Genomic DNA, 18,123 nt, shown 5'->3' on the forward strand with positions numbered 1-18,123 from the left:
AGGCGAGCGCCGGCGCCGCGACCGCCGCCGGCGCCGCGATGACGCCGCGCCGCGTCAGGCGCAGCGCCCGCGTCGATGCCGCGAGCAGCAGCGGCGCGAGGCGCATGGGCGACTGCGCTGCGCGATGACGACGCAGCAGATCACTGTGGTGCGCGACGCTTGAGGGCGCAGATCGGGAGAGCACAGCACACGCTCAGGCTCTCACCTCTTTTGCTGCTTCAACATCGAGGTCGAACCCCATGTTTCCCTATCTAAAGCCCCACTTATGGCTCCGCTAATCGAGCTTGGCCGAAAAACCTGACTTCTGGCCACACAGCGGGTTCTAGCAGGCCTTACTTGTAGCGCGGGTCCGCGATGCCCGGCAGCTCGACCTCGGCGAGGTAGTCGCCGAGCGCCGCGGACGCGGCGTCGTAGGCCTTGGCCGCGGCATCCGGGGCTTTCTTCTTCGCGGCTGCCCGGATGGGGTCGAGCGTCTTGGCCAGCGACGCGTAGGCCTTGACGGCCGGCGCGTTATCGGGCGGTTTCCCCGCCTTGGCGAAGCTCGCGGCCAAGAGGTAGCCGCAGCCGCCCTCGAGGACCTTCGGGTTGTTGTCGTTGGGGTGGCCGACGAGGTCCGCGAGCGCCGCGTAGGTGCGCCCCGCGCCGTCGGGCTTGGACCGCGGCTGCGGCGTGAAGAAGAAGAAGAACGCGTCGCCGTCGAGCTCGCCGGCCTTGATGGCCGCGCCGAGGTTCCTGAAGTCCCGGACGTCCGCGGCCACGCGCTCCTGGTAGCTCTTGCGCAGCTCGAGCTTCGACTGCGGCGTGCGGCCCGCGTAGGCCGACGAGCCCTGGCCGTCGAAGGCGAGCGCCGGCGCCGCGACCGCCGCCGCGGCCGGCGCCGCGATGACGCTGCGCCGCGTCGTCAGGCGCAGCGCCTGCGTCGTTGCCGCGAGCAACAGCACAGCGAGACGCATGATTTCACTGTGATGCGCGACGCTTGACGACGCGCAGATCGGGAGAGCAGCACGCTCTCGATGCCTCGATATGATTTTTTCAAAAAAAAAACATTGAACCGATGGTGCCCCCTACAAAAGCCCCTTCGAAGTTCGAACTTAGCTGACATATCTATCTGGTGGCCACTGGGCGTGGACGACGGCCGGATAGATCGCGTGGCTGAGCGGCCGCGCGGGGTCTAGGTCAAGCACGCGTCGGTGGCGTCCTTCAAAGCGCTCAAGCCAGTTGTATGGCCGAGGCCCTGGGGGGAACTCATGAAGCATAAAATCTTCCTCTTGATCGAAGACGACGTGTGGCACAGCAAGATGGCCGAATGGCTCATTCGAACGAAATACCGCGCGGCCAGAATCACGGAGCTTGACAGCGTAGGCGAGACTGATTGCGAGTCGATCTTGGGTAGAGACCAAGAATTGCCAAGCAGCAGTTTGACTAGGACTGTTTAGATTCGCATGGAGGAGAAGGTGCTGCAGATTCAGCATAAGGTCTCGACACCGGAAACGAGGATCAAAGCACTCCTCATTGTTCAAGAGAGCCGAAGAGACCGTGCCGCTTGGAAACACGTTCGGGTGGAAGATGGAAGGATGGAATTGGATTTTTGGCGGTTCGAAAGGGAATGCGTTGAAGGTCCACTTCGTATCGTATTCTGCGTTGTGAAGGAAGGTCCCCTGGGGACCTGGGACAACGACCTTCCACTGGCCGATGGAGCCGTCTAATTCGACTTCGAAGCCCGGAATCGGATACAGCTTCCAGGCCAAATATTCCATCTGCACCCGCGCGACGCTTGCCCGCTTGCAAAGCGACTGACATGCCATCTCTTGCCAGGTGCTAGTCCACTCGACTTTGCGCACGGTAGTGTGAGCGGCGTTGTCCCATTTACCGATTGTAAACCCGATTCGAACGCACTCCGCGTTCGCCGCGAGGAACAGCCGATCTGCGTACTCCACCAGGACGGGCGCGTGCGCGTGCCAGATCGCGTCCGTTCGCGCGCTCGGATCCTTGCCGAGCGCGCCGATGAGGTCCGCCACACTCCTGGTGTCCAGGAAGGCGGCGACGAGGGGAGACAACGTGTGCGCGTCGCGGGCCAGGCTCGGACGCGTCCCCGCGTCGGTGACGGCTCCGCGCCCGCGCCGAGTCTGCACCATGTCGCGCGCAGCGCGTTTGCAGCGGTTCAAAGCGGCGCGCGCGCGAGACCTGCCCACACCCTCGGATTTGCAAAAGTGCACTGTGGTAAGTTGCACCACTGTTGAAGGAGGTGTTGAAGGAGGGATGGGATCCGGACAGGGGCCCGGGGGCGGAGGAGAGTCCGAGATAGTGGCGCAAGTCGCCCACGGTATCGAAAGACGGCGCCCTCTTACCAGCCCTTTCGCCGCCTCAGATGACGGAGAAGACCTTCTTGAGCTTGATGACGAGGCGCCAGTCGTCGTCGGTCATGTCGTCCTTGAAGTACTTCTTGAGCGCGTCGATGGACGCGCGGTTGAGCTTGGAGAAGAGGTCGTGCTTGTCGTCGAACTGGCGGCCGTAGGTCATCGTCGGGTTCGACGCGTTGACGATGCGGATCGCGCACTCCGTGCCCTTGCGCGCGGTCGTCACGTCCTTCGAGTTGATCTCGATGCTCTGCACGACGCCGATGTCGAGGAAGCCGAGGTGGGGGATGCAGAGGGGCGTGCCCACCTTGAGGATGCCGTCGGTGACCGTGCCGCCGACGATGATGGGGTCCTTCTGGTTGAAGACGTGGCGCGGCGAGATCTTGAACGTCGAGGGGAAGACGGCGACGTTCCGCGCGTCGTCGCGCCGCTGTTCCATGATGGCGTCGAGGTGCGTCGTGAAGTGGGTCTCGAGGTGGTAGATGATCTCCGCCGTGAAGATTTTCACGCCGTTCTTGTCCGCGTAGGTTTGCGCGTCCGGGTCCACGGGCACGTCGAAGCCGAGGATGCACGCGAATTCGTCGTGGCCTTTTTGGGCCATGATCGCCGCCCGGATGACGTCCTTCTTGTGGATGGGCCCCACGGTGGCGGAGAAGACGGGGATGGGCGGCCGCTCCTTGCCCTGGCGGTCCTTGCCCGGGTTCCGGAGGAACTCGAGCAGCGCCTCTAAAGCTCCGAGCGTCGACGCCTGCACGGTGACGCCCTTGGCCTCCGTGGCCAGCGTGTCCACGAGGCCGGAAACGTCCTTCATGACCTCCTCCTTGATGTCCTCGACGTCGTCGTCGGCGTGCATGACCATTATCGACGTGCCGGGGATGACCTTGGTCAGCTCCGAGTCGCCCGTGATCTTGAGGCCGATCGCGCCCTCGAGCGCCTCGTGCTTGATGAGGTCGCTCTTGACGCGCGTCTCCCGCGACGGCGGCGGCGTGAGCAGGGACCGCGCCTGGGTCACGATGGCGCCGTCCTGCGTGCAGAGCACCATCGTGTCGCCCTGGTGGAGGCACCCGTTCACCAAGATGACGTCGAGCGTCGCGCCGAGACCCTCGACGACCTTCACCTCGAGCACCGTGCACTGCAGGTTGTAGGAGAAGGCGAGGTGCGACGCCAAACGCTGCTGCGTCAGCGACAGCACGGTGCGCAGCAGGTCGGGCACGCCCTCGCCCGTGATCGCCGACGTCGGCACGACCGACACCGTCGCCGCGGGGTCGTCGTTCTCCCAGTAGAGCGCCACGTTCAGGCCCTGCTCGTTGAGCTCCGTGCAGCACTTCTGCTTCTTGGACTCGAACTCGGCCAGCGTGTTCGCCGCCTGCTGTTTGAGCGTCTCGCGGATCGACGCGCCGTCGACGGCCTTCCAGTCGTAGCACCGGTCGACCTTGTTCAGCGCGACGACAAAGGGCGTGCGCTTGCGCTTCAGCAGGGAGATGGACTCCAGGGTCTGGGGCTCGAGGCCGTGCATCAAATCCACGACGAGGATGGCCATGTCGCAGAGCGACGAGCCGCGCGACCGCAGGTTCGAAAACGACTCGTGGCCCGGCGTGTCGATAACCAGTAAACCCGGCAGCTTCAGCTGGGGCTCGCCGCCGACGCCCATGATGGCGTCGACGTAGCCCAACTTGTCGAGCTTGGCGTTTTCGAGGAAGCGGCCCACGGGCGCGATCTTCTCCCGGAGCGTCTTGTTGTCGAAGAACGTCGCGCCTGCGTGCGAATCAAATCTTCAACCCGGCTTCAATGTGCGCGTCATCGAACGGTTTGGACCAGACTCTTCGGCTGTGCTTCGAGAGCTCGATGCGAGCCATCGATCCGTCCAAAAATCAGCCGAATCGACTTCGATGTGACCGAGCTAGAGAGGTTTGAAGTCTGGCTGGAATAACCCAAACCAGCGGTTGATGTCCACGCAGCGTCGCGCCGATCTGCTGCGTGATGCCCCCCGCCTCGCCGTCCTGGACGTTGGTCTGGCGGATGCGGTCCAGGAGCTTCGTCTTGCCCGTGTCGACGTGGCCCATGATGCAGCAGATGGGGCTCCGGAGGCGGTCGTTCGACCGGTCGGCCTCGCGCGCGGCCTCGCGCGCGAGGCGCTTCGCGCGGCACTCGCGCTTCTTGAGCTCGGCCTCGCGCGCGGCCTTGTCGGCCATCTCGGCGGCCTCGGCCTCGAGCGCGGCCTGCTTCTCCTCCTCGGCCTTCTTCTCCTCCTCGCGCTTCCGGAACGCCGCGCCCGCCTTCCGCAGCGCCTCGTCCTTGGCCTTCTGCTCGAGGTCCGCCTCGTCCTCCTCCTCCTCGTCGACGGCGCTCGACGCCGCGTTGAGCTTCTCCAGATTCGACGACAGGTCCGCGGCCTCCCAGTCGTCGCCGACGTCCCACGCGTCGTCGCCCGCGTCCTCCCAGTCGTCGACCTCCGCCTCGGGCTCGGGCTCGGGCTCGGGCTCGGGCTCGGGCTCCGGCGCCGGCGGCGGCTTGACCTCCTTGGGCTTCTTCTTCTCGACCTTGGACGCGGCGCGGCCGCCGGAGGGGGGCAGCATGCCCGCGTCCTGCATCGACTTGAGGCGCCGCTCCGCGGCGAGGCGCGCCTCCTTCTGCTTCTTCGTCTCGTAGGTGCCGGCCTTCTTCGCCTCCTCGCGGGCCGCGGCCTTGCGCGCGAGCTTGGCCTCGCGCTTCTCTTTTTCTTCCTGCTCCTTGCGCGCCTCCGCCTCCTCGGCCTCGCGGATCGCGCGCTCCTGCTCCGCCTTCTCCGCCGCGAGCCGCTCCTCCTCCGCGCGCTGCTTCGCGAGGCGCTCGGCGATGGCCTTGCCGGCCTTGGACTGGGCCTTGGGCGCCTCCTTCTCCTCGTCGTCGCCGCCGCCGCCGCCCTTCTTCTTGCCCTTCTTCTTCTTCTTGTCGTCCTTCTTCTTCGCGGCCGACGCGCCCTCGCCCATGGAGCTCAGGAACGCGGCGGCGGCGTCCTGGCCCTCGCCGCCGCCGGGCTCGCCGGCCTCCGGCTCCGGATCCGGCGCCGGCGCCGGCTCCGCCGCAGGCGCCGCGGGCGCGGACTCGCCGCCGGCGGGCGCCTCGTTCAAAGCGTCCCAGTCGTCGTCGCCGCCGGCCGGCGCCGCGGCCTTCTTCGCGTTATTCTTCTTCTTCGGCATCCTCTACCGCTTTTCGATGCGCATGCAGCGTACGTCGGGCCCCGTCGAACTCCACTGCGTCCGTCGTCGGCGCAGCTTTGCACTCAAGCGCTTGGCCGATCGCTGAACTCGTCGATTTTTTTTGAAGTGCATCAACCGGTGGTTGAACTGATATGACATGCTACCGGCCGCCGTCTGCAACGGCGGGCCGGCTGAGCGTGCGTCTCAAAAGAAAGCAAAATTGCCGCGTCGTTACAGACGAAGAAAAATTCGCGCGCCGGCTCACGCGGCGCCCGGGTGCGGCACCTCGACGACGAGGAAGATCGCGTCCTCGTCGCCGTCGTGCCAGCGCTCGTGCTCGAAGGACGGGTCGTAGCCGACGACGGCGTCGGGCGCCAGGAGCGCGTCGGCGACGCGGAGCGCCGCGTGGGCGCCGCCGACGAGCGGCGCCTCGACGATCAAAGTCGCGTTCGTCGACGCGCAGCGCGTGGGCACGTGGCTCTTCGGCGGGACCTTGACGAGGCGGCAGTTGAGGCCCAGGGCCTTGGCGAGGGCCGCGGCGGCGGGGAGCGCCTCGGCGCCCGCGGCGAGGGGCACCGCGCCGCCCATCCACGATCCGTCGTCCTCGTCGCGCTCGGCCCAGGCCGCGGCGGCCCCGAGCGCCGTCGCCTCGGCCTTGAGCTGGTCCAACGCGGCCTCGACGGCCGCCGCGGCGTCGGCGACGGGGCCGGGCCCGCCGGGCCACCATTGCGGCTTCGCCTCGAGTTCCCGGTCGTAGGCGTCGCACGGCCGCTGGGACCAGAGCGCCCAGGCGCCGCGCGCCACGGCGAGCTTGTGCAGCGCCACCTCGGACCAGCGGTCGCCGCCGGCGTCGTGCGTCGCCGCGAGCGCGTGGCCCCACTCGCGGTAGATCTTCCGCGTCCACCTGGGCAGGAAAAGGGTGATTCAAGTTCTCTTCAACATGAGTGTTCCGCGCGCGCGCGTTCCGGAAAAAGCATCCATGCTTCGAGACCGTTCCGAGAGATGATCGCTCGTCCAAAAATCAGCCGAAACGAGTGGAAAACGGCCGAGATCGGAGCCTTTGAAGTTGGGAATTTCGCTCTCTTTTCCTGCCCTGGCGTCCACGCGGCCGCCGCGGTCTCGAGCGCGGACCCCTTTGGCGCGTCGAAGAAGACGGGGCTGTAGGTCGCGCTCAGCGCCGCCTTGGCCAGGGCCTTGCAGGCCTCGAAGTGCTTGCCCTCGCGGTTGCACGCGAAGCCGATCTTGTAGCTCAGGAACAGCTCCGCCAAACGCTCGCCGCGCTCCCTGGGCATGTCCTTGGCCTTGAGGCAGGTCTCCACGGCCTCCAGCACCTCGTCGGCCTCGCGCTTCGCCCAGGCCGCGCTGCGGGCGCTGAGCGTGCCCTCCTTGAGGTACCAGCGCCGCGCGTCGCGCTCGCCCGGGATGCCGCCGCCGGCGCCGCCGTCGACGAGCTCGAGGGTCGCGAAGGCGTCGCAGGCCGCCTTGCCCCGGTCCGCGGCGCGCTTCTCCCGCTTCTTCGACGGCCGCGGCGCCGGGGCCGGCGGCGGCGCGGCCGCGGCCGCGGCCGGCGGCTCCGGCGGCGGCTCCGGCGCGGCCGCCGCCGGCGCGTTCGCGGGCGACTTGACGACGAGCTCGAGGGGACCCGAGCCCGGGAAGACGTCGCAGATGATGCGGTCCAGGGCCACGGCCGCGCCCTTGCGCTCGAGCCGGAGCGCCCCGGCGGCGACGGCCCAGCCGGGGTGCTTGGCGGCGTACTTCTTGTGGAACATGGTCGCGAGCTTGCCGCATTTGCTCCGCGTCGTCTTTTCGGGTAGCGACACCTTGAGCGACAAGTCGCCGCAGGGGTCGCCGAAGTAGTGCAGCGTGAGGGCGCGGGCGGCGGCCATCGCGTCCACCCAAGCCTCGGTAGGGGAGTTTGTGGAGATTTCCTCGGAGGCCTCCTCGGCGAGTGGGCATCGATCGGCTCAGCGCCCGCGCGTCCGGCTCGTCCGCGAGCCGCTCCACGTTCTCCGAGAAGAGGCTCGACGAGGGGACCTTGGTCTCGAGGTTGTTCACTGCGACGATTTTTATGACACGGCCCAGTGTTGCCCGGCCCGAGATGCTCCCGGCTCGCGGCGGCGGGGTCCGTCGGGGCGGACTCGGTGATGACGCGGAGTGTGGCCGGGTCAAGCTTCTCGCCCGCAAACGCCAGGAAGCGCCATGTTTGCACGACTCGTACGTTCTGCTTCACGTAGGCGAAGTACTCCGGCTTGCCCGCGTGGCCCCAGGCGCGCAGCGTAGGTGGCGTCGCAGCCATGGCTCACTGAGTCAGGTTACTAGTACGGCCTTCTCGCGCGCCGCCATGAGTTCGGCGCGGGCCTTGGCGTCGGCTTCCGCCTTCGCTTTCGCCGCGGCCGCGGCGGCCGGCCCGGGCCGAAACGCATTCGGGAGCGGCTGTGGGGCGCGCCGGGACCGACCGAGTTCGACCGCCTCTGGCGCTCCGTCTGGGGTCGGCTCTCGACCCAGCTGACGGGTACCGTCTCCGACCCGTCGGCACTTTTCCCGCTGGAGATCGCTGTTGGCGATCGCTATCGAGCGGCTCCTTGAGCGCGGAGAGTCGGACGGCCACGGTGAGTTGCTCCACCGAGCCGCTACCGTCCAGGCAGAGCTCGCGCACCTGTCGCTTGACGTCGAGCTGGCGCACGTCTTCGTTCACGGTCGCGAATGTCGAGACGATCTCGCCGAGCCTGAGGGGCACGCGCGATCAGCCCCGCCGACCCCCGCCCAAGGCCCAGCGCGCTTCCACCTGGCCACACAAGGGGCTGCCTCCGAAATCGCAATGGCTTTCCGCGCCGTCGCGCTCGCGCTGGCGCTCGGCGCCGCGTCCGCCGGTCCCGGCGGCGGCACCTACCCGCCCGGCGTGAGCTACAACAAGCTCACGGCGGAGACCTTCAACGACTTCGTCGAGGGCGCCATCGCCGACGGCAAGACGGCCATGGTGCGCTGGATCGCGTCGGAGGGCTGAGGCTGATGAGTCAAGCAGACGCCGGGGTGGGTCGCGGCCCTCGGCGCCTTCAAGGACAACAAGGACGTCGTCTTCGGCGACGTCAACCTCTCCGAGGCGCCCGTCGCCGAGGCATCGGACGGCACGCCGTTCAACCCAGGCGCCGGCGGCTGGCCGACGATCCGCTACTTCAACGCGGACACGGGCGTCGGCGGCGCGCCCTACGAGAAGAAGACGGAGAAGGCCATGTGCGAGGAGCTGAAGGACATCGACCACATGTTCGCCTACGTGGAAACGGCCGCGGGCACGTCCGCGTGCGACGTCGAGGACTTCGTGGGCTGCTCGGACAAGCAGAAGGACTACATCGGCAAGTGGAAGGACGGCAAGTCGCTGGCCGACTACGAGGCGCAGAACGAGCGCCTCGCGAAGATGCTCAAGTCGAAGCTCACGCCCGAGGCCATGAACTGGATCAAGCTCCGGATGAAGGTGCTCAAGGACCTCATCAAGCGCGTCCCCGCGGCGGAGCTCTAGGGAACGGCCGCGACGCCCCCCGGCCGGCCGCTCCCCCGTTCGCAGACCACGCGGCGCCGGCGCGCGCGGCCGCCCCCGCGCGCTCCGCGTTTCCCGACAGGCGCCGCGCGTGGACGTCATGACGCGCCGCCCGCGTCCGCCGCTTCTTCGACGAAGCGGACCGCGGCGGCGCCGACCCCGATCCACGGCGACGAAGAGAGCGACCACGACGGTAGGGAGCGACGTAACTCCGAAGACCAGAAAGGAGACATAAAGAGCGGCGCACGACGCGCCGCGGGGAGATGGGGGAATGTGGGCTTTGTGCCTTGGGGGGTCGAGGCGAGCGAGGCGAGCGAGGGGCGGGCGGGGGGTCAGTGCGGCGCGTCGCCGTCCCTCCGCGAGTAGGACGCCTGCGAGTGGAAACGGACGTGTCCTGGATCGCGAGGTCGGAGACGTTGCGCGACAGCGCGCCCGCGGAGCTGACGCTGCCCATGTCCTCGATCTGCTCGATGGAGTCGGCGATGAGGTGCTTGAGCTCCTCGACGGACGTCGGCTTGTCGGGCGGCGCCTTCTCCTCCTCGGGCTCGGGCTTTTCGTGCCGCGGCGAGTCCTCCTCCTCGCCCTCGACGAGCGCCTCGCCGAGGAGCGACGACTGCGTGCTCCCCCGCTTGCACACGGTCTCGTGGAATTTGGTCTTCGTGCCCTCGACGGCCGACGCCATGGACCGCCCCCCCGCCTTGAGGCCGTGGTCCGCGGCCGTGAAGCCCGCGCGGCCGATGGACACGAAGCGCGCGCGGACGTTGCGCGCGGTCTTCTTCAGCAGCTCCTGGCGCAGCGAGAACTCGTGGTCCAGGCGCTCGATGTCGTGGTGCACGTCCTCCAGCAGCGCGTCGCGGCTCCCGGGCAGGATCATGCCCTCGGTCTGCATCGCGATGATCATCTTCTCCTGCTTGCGCAGGATCTGCGACGCCACGAGGTAGGTGCGGATCGCGACCTCGAGGTTCGGGTCGATGAGCTTGAGGATCTCGTTGGCCTGGCGCACCTCGTGCTTCGACTCGCCCGCGATGATCTTGCGGTCGCCCTCCGTCGCGGCCTTGTCCTCCTCCGTGGAGCACCAGAAGCTGTCGACCTTGGTCAGCGCGCGCGCGTGGGCCTCGCGGAAGGAGATGAGCACGAGGAACGCCTGCTCCTTGGACCGCGTCGAGATGTTCGCGCGCTTGAGCTGGAGCCGCACCCTGTCGACGACGTCCACGAACCGGGCCTTGAGCGACGGGTGCGTGACCTTGGCGACGTGCTCGAGCATGGTCGCCGAGAGGCGCCGGCCCCCCGACTTCTTCTGGGTTCCCCCCCGGTCCGCGTCGCGGATGAACATGGACGCGGAGCACTTCGGGGCCAAATACTTGAAGTCCGACAGAGGCTCGGACACGTTGTCGAGCGCGAGCTCGCAGGAGTCGATGAGCCAGCGCGCCACGGGGATGCCCTCGGGGATCTTGTTGGACGCGATCATGTTCCAGTACTCGGCCTGGAGCACCTGGAGGAAGATCGTCCGCATCTGCGCGAGCAGCACCGTCGACTCGTCGCCGACCTTCGTGAGCGACTTGCGCGCGGCGATGGACACGCGGTGCACGGTCATGAGCGTCAATCGCTGCTTCACGGGCTTGACGTGGGACCCGTCGCCGTCGTCGCCGCCGCCCTCGAGCGCGGACGCGAGCGACGCCGCGGACTTGCGGAGGCCCGCGACGACCGCGCCGCCCGCCTGCTCGACCATGGACCGCCGGCGCCGCTGGCCCGTGAGCGAATCGGTCCTGAAGTGGGGGTCGGCCTTGCCGGGCATCGACTTGGACGCCTGGGCGAGCTGCGGGTTGTGCTGGTTCTGCACCGTCTCGCGCGCCATGAAGCCCTCGGGCGGCATGCCCGGCAGGTTCAGCACGGAGCAGTAGGGTAAGACCTCCTGGGGCAGGATCGCCCGCCAGTGCTCGCTGCCGCAGTTCTGCGTGATCTGGTCCATCTCCTCGACGAGGTGGTTCCGACACCGCGCGGCGACCGTGAATTTCACGTGGCGCCGGAGGATGCTCTCCGTCGTGTTGATCGCCGTCAGGCCCAGGACCCGCAGTAAGGAGGCGCACGTCGACCCGTTGATGAGGAGCGTCAGGAACGCCACGGACCCGACGTGGAAGAGGATGAGCTTGCCCTCGTGCTCCGACATGCGGATGCCCGGCTTCTTCGCCTCGTCGTAGACGATGATCGCGAGCGCGAGGCCGACGACGCCCCGCAGCCCGCCCCAGGCCATGACGCAGCCCTCGCGCCAGCCCAGCTTCTTCCCCACGGGCTGGTCCTTCTCCAGCGCCGCGATCCACGGCCACAGGATCAATAACATGACGCACCGCACGAACATGGCGACGACGTAGGACACGAAGCCCATGCACAACAAACCCAGGCCCACCTGCAGGTTGCAGTAGGCCTCGCCCGTCAGCAAGCCCGCGAGCATGAAGATGACCGTGTTGCCCACGTGCTCGAACATCTCCCAGATGTGGTGCATCGCGTGGCGGTTCGCGAGCAGCGGCGACGCGTACTTGGCCAGCACGAGCCCCGCGCAGACGCAGGAGAGCACGCCCGAGGCCTTGGCGCACTGCTCCGCGACGAAGAAGGACAGGTACGCGCAGACGAGCGTGATCGTCGACTGCAGCGTCGCGTCGACGTGCTCGTGGCTCCGCGTGCACCGCATGAGCGCCCACAGCGCCATGAACCCAAAGGCGAAGCCGATGAGCGGCCCGCCGACGGCCATGCGGACGAAGAAGACGAGGATGGACCACCAGTCGCCGGGCGACGTCACGTCGTAGACCGCGCCGTCCTTGCGGTAGGCCGACATGATCTCGAAGAAGAGGTGGAAGACGACCATGGCCGTGCCGTCGTTGAAGAGCGACTCGCCCGTGATCACGATGGTCATCGCCGGCGACGCGCCCAGGTCCTTGAGCAGCGCGACGACGGCCACCGGGTCCGTCGCGGACATGATCGCGCCGAACATCATGCAGAAGCAGAAGCTCCAGTCGTAGGGGTAGAGGAGCCAGACGACCAACCCCGTGATCGTCGTGCCGAGCATGACGCCCGGCACGGCCAGCGTGATGCAGTGGATCAGCTTCTGCGCTAAAAGGTGCGTGTTGATCGACATGCTGTCGCCGAACAGCAAGATCGGCAGGAAGGAGTAGAGGAGCAGGTGGGGGCCGATGTGCTCCCACATGCGCACGGTCTGGTAGAAGAGGCTCGGCTCCAGGCTCGTCCGCGCGCGGTCGATGATGATCGCGAGGATCAGGCCCTCGATGTAGAGCGCGAGCGTGTAAGGGAGACTCGGCACGTAGTGGTTGATGAGGAACAGGGTCAGCGCGCCCGCGGCCAGCGCCGTGAAGAGGAAAACCAACACCTTGTGCACGTGGGCGTGGTGCCCGCCGCCGTGGTGCTCGTCGTGGAAGCCCGTGCCGTTCCCGACGTGGACCGTCGCGTTGTGCTCCGCGAGCACCCGGTCGCGCAGGTCCGCCTCGAGGCGCTCGCGCGCCGCGCGCTCCCAGGCCGCGTCGCTCGCGCCGTCGACGTCGCTCTCGGCGACGTAGACCCAGCGCCCGCGGGCTGCCCGTTCCGGCGCCGGCGGGCCGCCGTACGGGTCGCCCGCCGGCGCCGCGCCGGCCGCCGCCGGCGCGTCGACGGAGCTCGCCGCGACGGCCGCCGCCGCGAGGGCCACCGCCACGGCGCGCCACATGGCCCCGGGCCGGCCCAGAGCCGCGGCACGGGCGCTCACACCAGACCAAAGCACGAAGGACTGGCGTTTTAGTTCGCAGATACGTGATGAACTTAACCGTGACGTTGAAGGGGGGAACTTGCACCACGGGCGAGCCTCACGTGCGAGCCGCGCGCGGCCGTACACGCAGGGACCGGGTCCCGCCGGCCGCGGCGCCTCGCAGCGCCGTCCGAGCCGACGCTCGCTGCCGAGCCGCCGAGCGCGTGGATCGCCCGTCGTGCGGCGCGGCGCCGGGAGCGCGTTTCGCCGCGGTTTCTGGCAATCACCCCGGGCGAGACAGGCCGCCTGGGCCGCGCAGATCCGCCGAGCCCGAGATTACAAAACTCGCCTTGCGCGTCGTCGAGTGGCCCAGCTGTGCGCGGGCCGACTCGCGCGCGCTATGACGAGCGTCTTTAACAACCTGCGCCTGGCGGGTTATGGCGCGACGCGGCGCACCGCGACGCGCGCGCGCGCGCCCACACCTTGACGCGCGCGCTCCTGTCGTAGGCGGCGTCGGCTCGCTGAGCGTCGGCGAGGAGATCAAGTGGTTCAACAAGCAGGAGGGCAAGAGCAAGAAGGTCAAGGCGGCGGAGGTGTCGCGCGCGTCCTGGTCGACCTTCGGCAAGCACGGCTGCGCGACGCTCTTCGGCGCCGACGGGTCGGAGCTGCTCAAGCTCGACGGCTTCGCGCGGCGCGACCAGGAGACGCTCGGCGGCGCGCTCAAGGACCAGGGCGTCGCGCTGAGCGACGTCGAGTTCTGCTCGTCGGGCGTGAACCGGGGCAAGCACAGCTTCGAGGACGGCCAGCGTTTGGTAGTTCACCAGACGGCGCCCGGCGAGGGCAAGGAGCCGAAGCGCTTGTTCGACATCGACCTGTCCAAGGTGAGCCAGTGCGTGCTGCCCGCGGGCGTCGGCAAGCAGGCCGGCGAGCAGAAGGAGGTGACCATGCAGTTCGACGACAAGGCCGCGCCCGACGACCACCAGCTCGTCGAACTTCGCCTCTACATCCCGCCGGGGTCGCGGTCCTACGCGGAGGACGAGGAGGAGGACGACGACGACGCGGGCGAGGCCGCGCGCGTCCACGCGAAGATCATGGAGTACTCGAAGCTCACGTCCGTGACGGGCACGCAGCTCGCGCAGTTCGGCGCCGAGGACGGCGCGTTCCTCCTCCCGCGCGGCCGCTACGCCGTCGAGATGTACGGCGACTTCTTCCGCATGCACGGCAACATGTACGACTACAAGATCAACTTCGCCGACGTCGAGCGCTTCATCCTGCTGCCGCGGACCGACGACGTGCACTACGCGTTCATCATCGCGCTCGACAAGCCCATCCGCCAGGGCCAGCAGCGCTACGGCCACCTCGTCTGGCAGCTCAAGAAGGGCGACAAGGCCATCACCGTGAATTTGAGCGAGGCCGAGCTCTCCGAGCGCTACGGCGCGGGCTCGGGGCTCAAGCCCGAGCTCGCGGGACCGCTCTACCAGCTCGTCGCGCGCGTCTTCAAGGTCCTCAGCGGCAAGAAGGTCTTCACCACCGGCAAGTTCCGGTCCAACGACGACCGCCACGCCGTCAACTGCTCCGTCAAGGCGTCGACGGGCCAGCTCTACCCGCTTGAGCGGTCCTTCGTCTTCGTCCACAAGCCCACGCTCGTGCTCCGCTTCGAGGACGTCGCCTCCGTCGAGTTCGAGCGCTTCTCGGGCTACGGCCAGGGCTCGGCGACGAAGAACTTCGACCTCAAGGTCTCCATGCGCTCCGTCGGCGGCGACCCGCCGAAGGACCACTCCTTCACGTCCATCGAGCGCGCCGAGTACAAGCCCCTCCTCGAGTTCCTCACGTCCAAGGGCCTCAAGATCCGCAACCTCCAGGAGACGGCCGCGCGCGCGACGAACGCCGCCAAGGAGGCGCTCGGCATCGGCTCCGACGACGACGACGACGACGACGCGGCCCCCGCGGCGCGCGGCGGCGACTCCAACGACGAGGACTCGCCCGACGAGGACTACGAGGACGCCGGCGCGCCCGCGAGCGACGACGACGACGACGACGACGACGACGACGGCGACGGCGACGGCTCCGACGACGACGAGGCGCCCAAGATCGCGAAGAAGCCCAAGAAGGAGGCCGCCGCGGAGCCCAAGCCCAAGAAGCGCAAGGCCGAGCCCAAGAAGGAGAAGGCCGAGCCCAAGAAGAAGCGCAAGAAGAAGGACCCCAACGCGCCCAAGGGCAAGTCGTCGGCCTACATCATGTTCGGCAACGCGAAGCGCGCCGAGGTCAAGGAGCAGCACCCGGACTTCTCCCTCGGCGACATCGGCCGCGAGCTCGGCAAGCGCTGGAAGGAGCTCACCGACGACGACAAGAAGCCCTACGTCGACCTCGCGACCGCGGACGCGGAGCGCTACGACCGCGAGATGGCGGCCTACAAGGCCAAGCAGCAGGCCGAGGGCGCGGGCGGCGACGACGACAGCGACGACGAGTGAGCGGCCGGGGAGACGCCGCGCGGCGCGGCGGCCTAAGATTCGCGCGCCGTCTCCGAGTTTGGTCGTCCGAGGGAGGCCTCGAGGGAGTCCTCGACTCTGAGCTCGAGGGGGAACAAGAGGCGTAACAAGGCCTCGAACTTTAGCGGAGAGAGGGACGAGCTCGTACATCCACAGATGAAAACTCGAAAGTGAGAATCGCGTCTCTTCGCCGAGTTTGAGCGCCAAAAGTCGTCTCCGATACCGCGTGACTTGCACCGATGGCCACCATGAAGGCCTCCCTGTCCTGCGACGACCTCTTTAACTTGCAGGACTTGCAAGAGTTCGAGCCCAAGTCGCCCTACGTGCCCGACCTCGCGCCCGACGACGGCCGGGTGTCCCTGCGCCAGGAGCTCATCATGCCGCAGATCCTCGCGGCGAGCCCGCCGAAGGCGCCGCCGCCGCCGGCGGCCAAGCCGGCGACCAACGCGGACTTCACGGCCTACCAGCTCTTCGTCCGCGACGTCCTCGTCCGCTACCCGTGCGGCTCCGCGGAGTTCGACGAGTTCCAGAAGATGTTCCGCGACTACCTCCGCAAGAAGTGCACGCGCTTCGTGGCGTTACGGCGTCATGATGCGCGCGCGCGCGCTTTCCGCTTTCCACTTTCCGTCGCGCGCGCGCGCGCCGACGCTCGCCCGTTCGAATTCGAACGCGTCCGCCCGCAGCTGCTCGAGTCGCGCGCGGCGAAGCTCTTCGGGAAGAAGGACAAGGACCTGCTGGCGACGTTCCACGGCTTCTTCGAGGCGAGCCTCCACGACTACGAGGCCAAGGGCGACGAGGCGCGGCCGCCCGGCGCCCGCGAGACCTTGCGTGCCTCCTCGACGCGTCGCCGCAGGTCGCGAGCCGGCACGCGATCACGCCCGCCAAGGTCGCGCCGGCGGTCGTCGAGCTCGACCCGGGCATGAACCGGGGCATCTGGGCCGACGACGAGCACGACCGGCTCCTCGAAGGTTTCGCGCCGCGTCCGAACGGAGACCGCGACGGCGACGAGGACCGTTTCTCGCGTAGGCATCGCCAAGTACGGCCACTCCTGGGAGGCCGTCGCGCGCCACATCGGCACGCGGAGCCGGTCGCAGACGCGGTCGCACGCGGAGAAGTTCTTCAAGAAGCAGCGGCTGCGCGCCGCGGAGGTCGGCGCGACGTCGCCGGCGCCGGACGCGCCGGCCTACGCGCCCGTGTCGCCCGAGGAGGCGCCGGGGGGGGACTCGCCGCCGCCGGCGCCGTCGCTGCGCCGCGGCGGCAAGGTCGCGCCGCCGCGGTCCGCGCTGAAGCGGTCCGCGGCGGGCGACGACGACGGCGCGCCCGTGAGCGCGGCCAAGCCCCGCAAGGTCGGCTTCGCCCTCGACTAGGTCGGGCGCTTACTAAAGTGACATCTCAGTCCCAGCGGCCCTCGACGAGGCGCGCGGGCCCGTCGTCGTCGTACTCGCGCTTCGAGAGCCACATCTGCTGGAAGGAGCCGAGGGACGTGAGGATGGAGCCGCCGATCCAGACGCCGAACTTGCGCTCGAACTTGGACGGCGCGACGACCTTGACCTTGAAGGGCGACGACAGCGCGAGGCTCACGTCGCCGTGGAGCCGCTCCGGGAGGCCCGCGAAGCACGACCCGCCGCCGGTGAGGAGCAGGTTGAGGAGGAGGTCCTTGCGGACGTCGACGTCGACGCGCTCGAGGGCCGCGCGGATCATCTCCGGCAGCGCGGCGACCGCCGGCGGCTCCGCGGGCTTGGCGGCCGCGGCCGCGGCCGCGGGCGCGGGCGCCGCGGCGGGCGCGGGCGCGGGCGCCGCGGCCGCGTCCGCGGGCGCGGGCGCGGGCGCGCCGTCGGCGGGCGCGGGCGCGGGCGCGGCGTCGGCCATGGCCGCGTCGCCGTCGCCGTCGGCGGCGTCGGGCTCGGGCTCGGGCTCGAAGAGGCACTCGGGCGACCGCGCGAGTTCGGGGCTCACGTCGACGACGGTGCCGTCCGGGAGCTCGAAGGACTGCTTGTCGCGCGCGACCTGGACGGCCAACCCGTAGCCCTTGGGCACGACGCAGTGGCTCTCCTTGAGGTCGCGCGCCGCGCCGCGGTCCACAAAGTCGCGGAAGCCTTCCGGCCACGCGGCGTACGCCGCGGCGGCCGACGCCGCGCCGCCAGAAACCCCGCGGAGCGCGGCGCGCGGCGCCCAGTGGGCGCACTGGGCCTTGGCCGCCGCCGCGACCCGGGCGTCGAGGTGGTCGCCGCCCCGGAGGCTCCGGCGCACGCCGCGGCCGAGCACGTAGCCGTCGACGACGGGCGCGACGGACGTGGACCCCGCGCCGCAGTCCACGACGAGCGCCGACGGCCGCCCGGCGGCGAAGGCCGCGAGCGTCGCCGCGCGGCTCAGGTAGGCCGCCTCGCACCCGAAGGTCTCGAAGAGCAGCTCGAGGTACCGCTCGCGCGCGACGGCGGTCGCGTCCGACGGGTACGCCGCGAGCACGGGGTGGCCCGGCCCGTCATCTCGCGGCGGGCCGGGCCGCCGCATCTGGGCGAAGGCCCGGGCCCAGAGCTCCTCGACGGCGTCCCAGTCCTCGAGCTTGCCGTCGCGCAGCGGCCGCCGCACGCGGACGGCCTCGCCCGCCGCTAAACGCCGCGCGCCGTGGCAGGCGACGTCGCCGCCGAACCAGGTCGGCGGCCCGGCGGCCTCGCGGGCACCGCCGCCCGCCCAGGGCGCCGAGGAGTGGAGCGACGCGGGGTAGTCGTCGGGGACGCCGTACGTGGCCGCGTCGAGCGGCGGCGGGTCCGCGTCGACCTCGAGGCCGCGCGACTCGCCGCCGCCGACGCAGCCCAGGGCGCTGTCGAGGACGACT

General features: G+C 69.1%; 4 protein-coding genes across 4 annotated transcripts; 1 reads left to right on the forward strand and 3 right to left on the reverse strand.

Moving 5' to 3' along the window:
- Window positions 1-2,328: 2,328 nt before the first annotated feature.
- Window positions 2,329-5,584, reverse strand: AURANDRAFT_54360 (hypothetical protein; the record flags this gene model as incomplete). Its single annotated transcript, XM_009040884.1, has 3 exons — window positions 2,329-4,038; window positions 4,295-4,703; window positions 4,776-5,584. 3 exons carry the CDS (start codon window positions 5,534-5,536, stop codon window positions 2,365-2,367), a joined length of 2,844 nt encoding a protein of 947 aa, XP_009039132.1.
- Window positions 5,585-11,265: 5,681 nt separating this feature from the next.
- AURANDRAFT_29683 (hypothetical protein) lies at window positions 11,266-12,780 on the reverse strand (the record flags this gene model as incomplete). Its single annotated transcript, XM_009040883.1, has 1 exon — window positions 11,266-12,780. A coding segment is annotated over one exon (1,515 nt), but the record flags the coding sequence as incomplete, so codon positions are not given.
- Window positions 12,781-13,157: 377 nt separating this feature from the next.
- On the forward strand, window positions 13,158-15,317 carry AURANDRAFT_72060 (hypothetical protein; the record flags this gene model as incomplete). Its single annotated transcript, XM_009040877.1, has 2 exons — window positions 13,158-13,238; window positions 13,306-15,317. The coding sequence occupies 2 exons, from the start codon at window positions 13,199-13,201 to the stop codon at window positions 15,267-15,269; spliced, it is 2,004 nt and encodes a 667-aa protein (XP_009039125.1).
- Window positions 15,318-16,679: 1,362 nt separating this feature from the next.
- AURANDRAFT_29532 (hypothetical protein) lies at window positions 16,680-17,876 on the reverse strand (the record flags this gene model as incomplete). The annotated part of the gene is made up of 3 exons (XM_009040882.1): window positions 16,680-17,024; window positions 17,244-17,471; window positions 17,553-17,876. Coding segments are annotated over 3 exons (897 nt in total), but the record flags the coding sequence as incomplete, so codon positions are not given.
- Window positions 17,877-18,123: the final 247 nt, after the last annotated feature.

This window comes from Aureococcus anophagefferens, assembly GCF_000186865.1.
Source record: "Aureococcus anophagefferens unplaced genomic scaffold AURANscaffold_17, whole genome shotgun sequence".
Taxonomy (NCBI): Eukaryota; class Pelagophyceae; order Pelagomonadales; family Pelagomonadaceae; genus Aureococcus; species Aureococcus anophagefferens.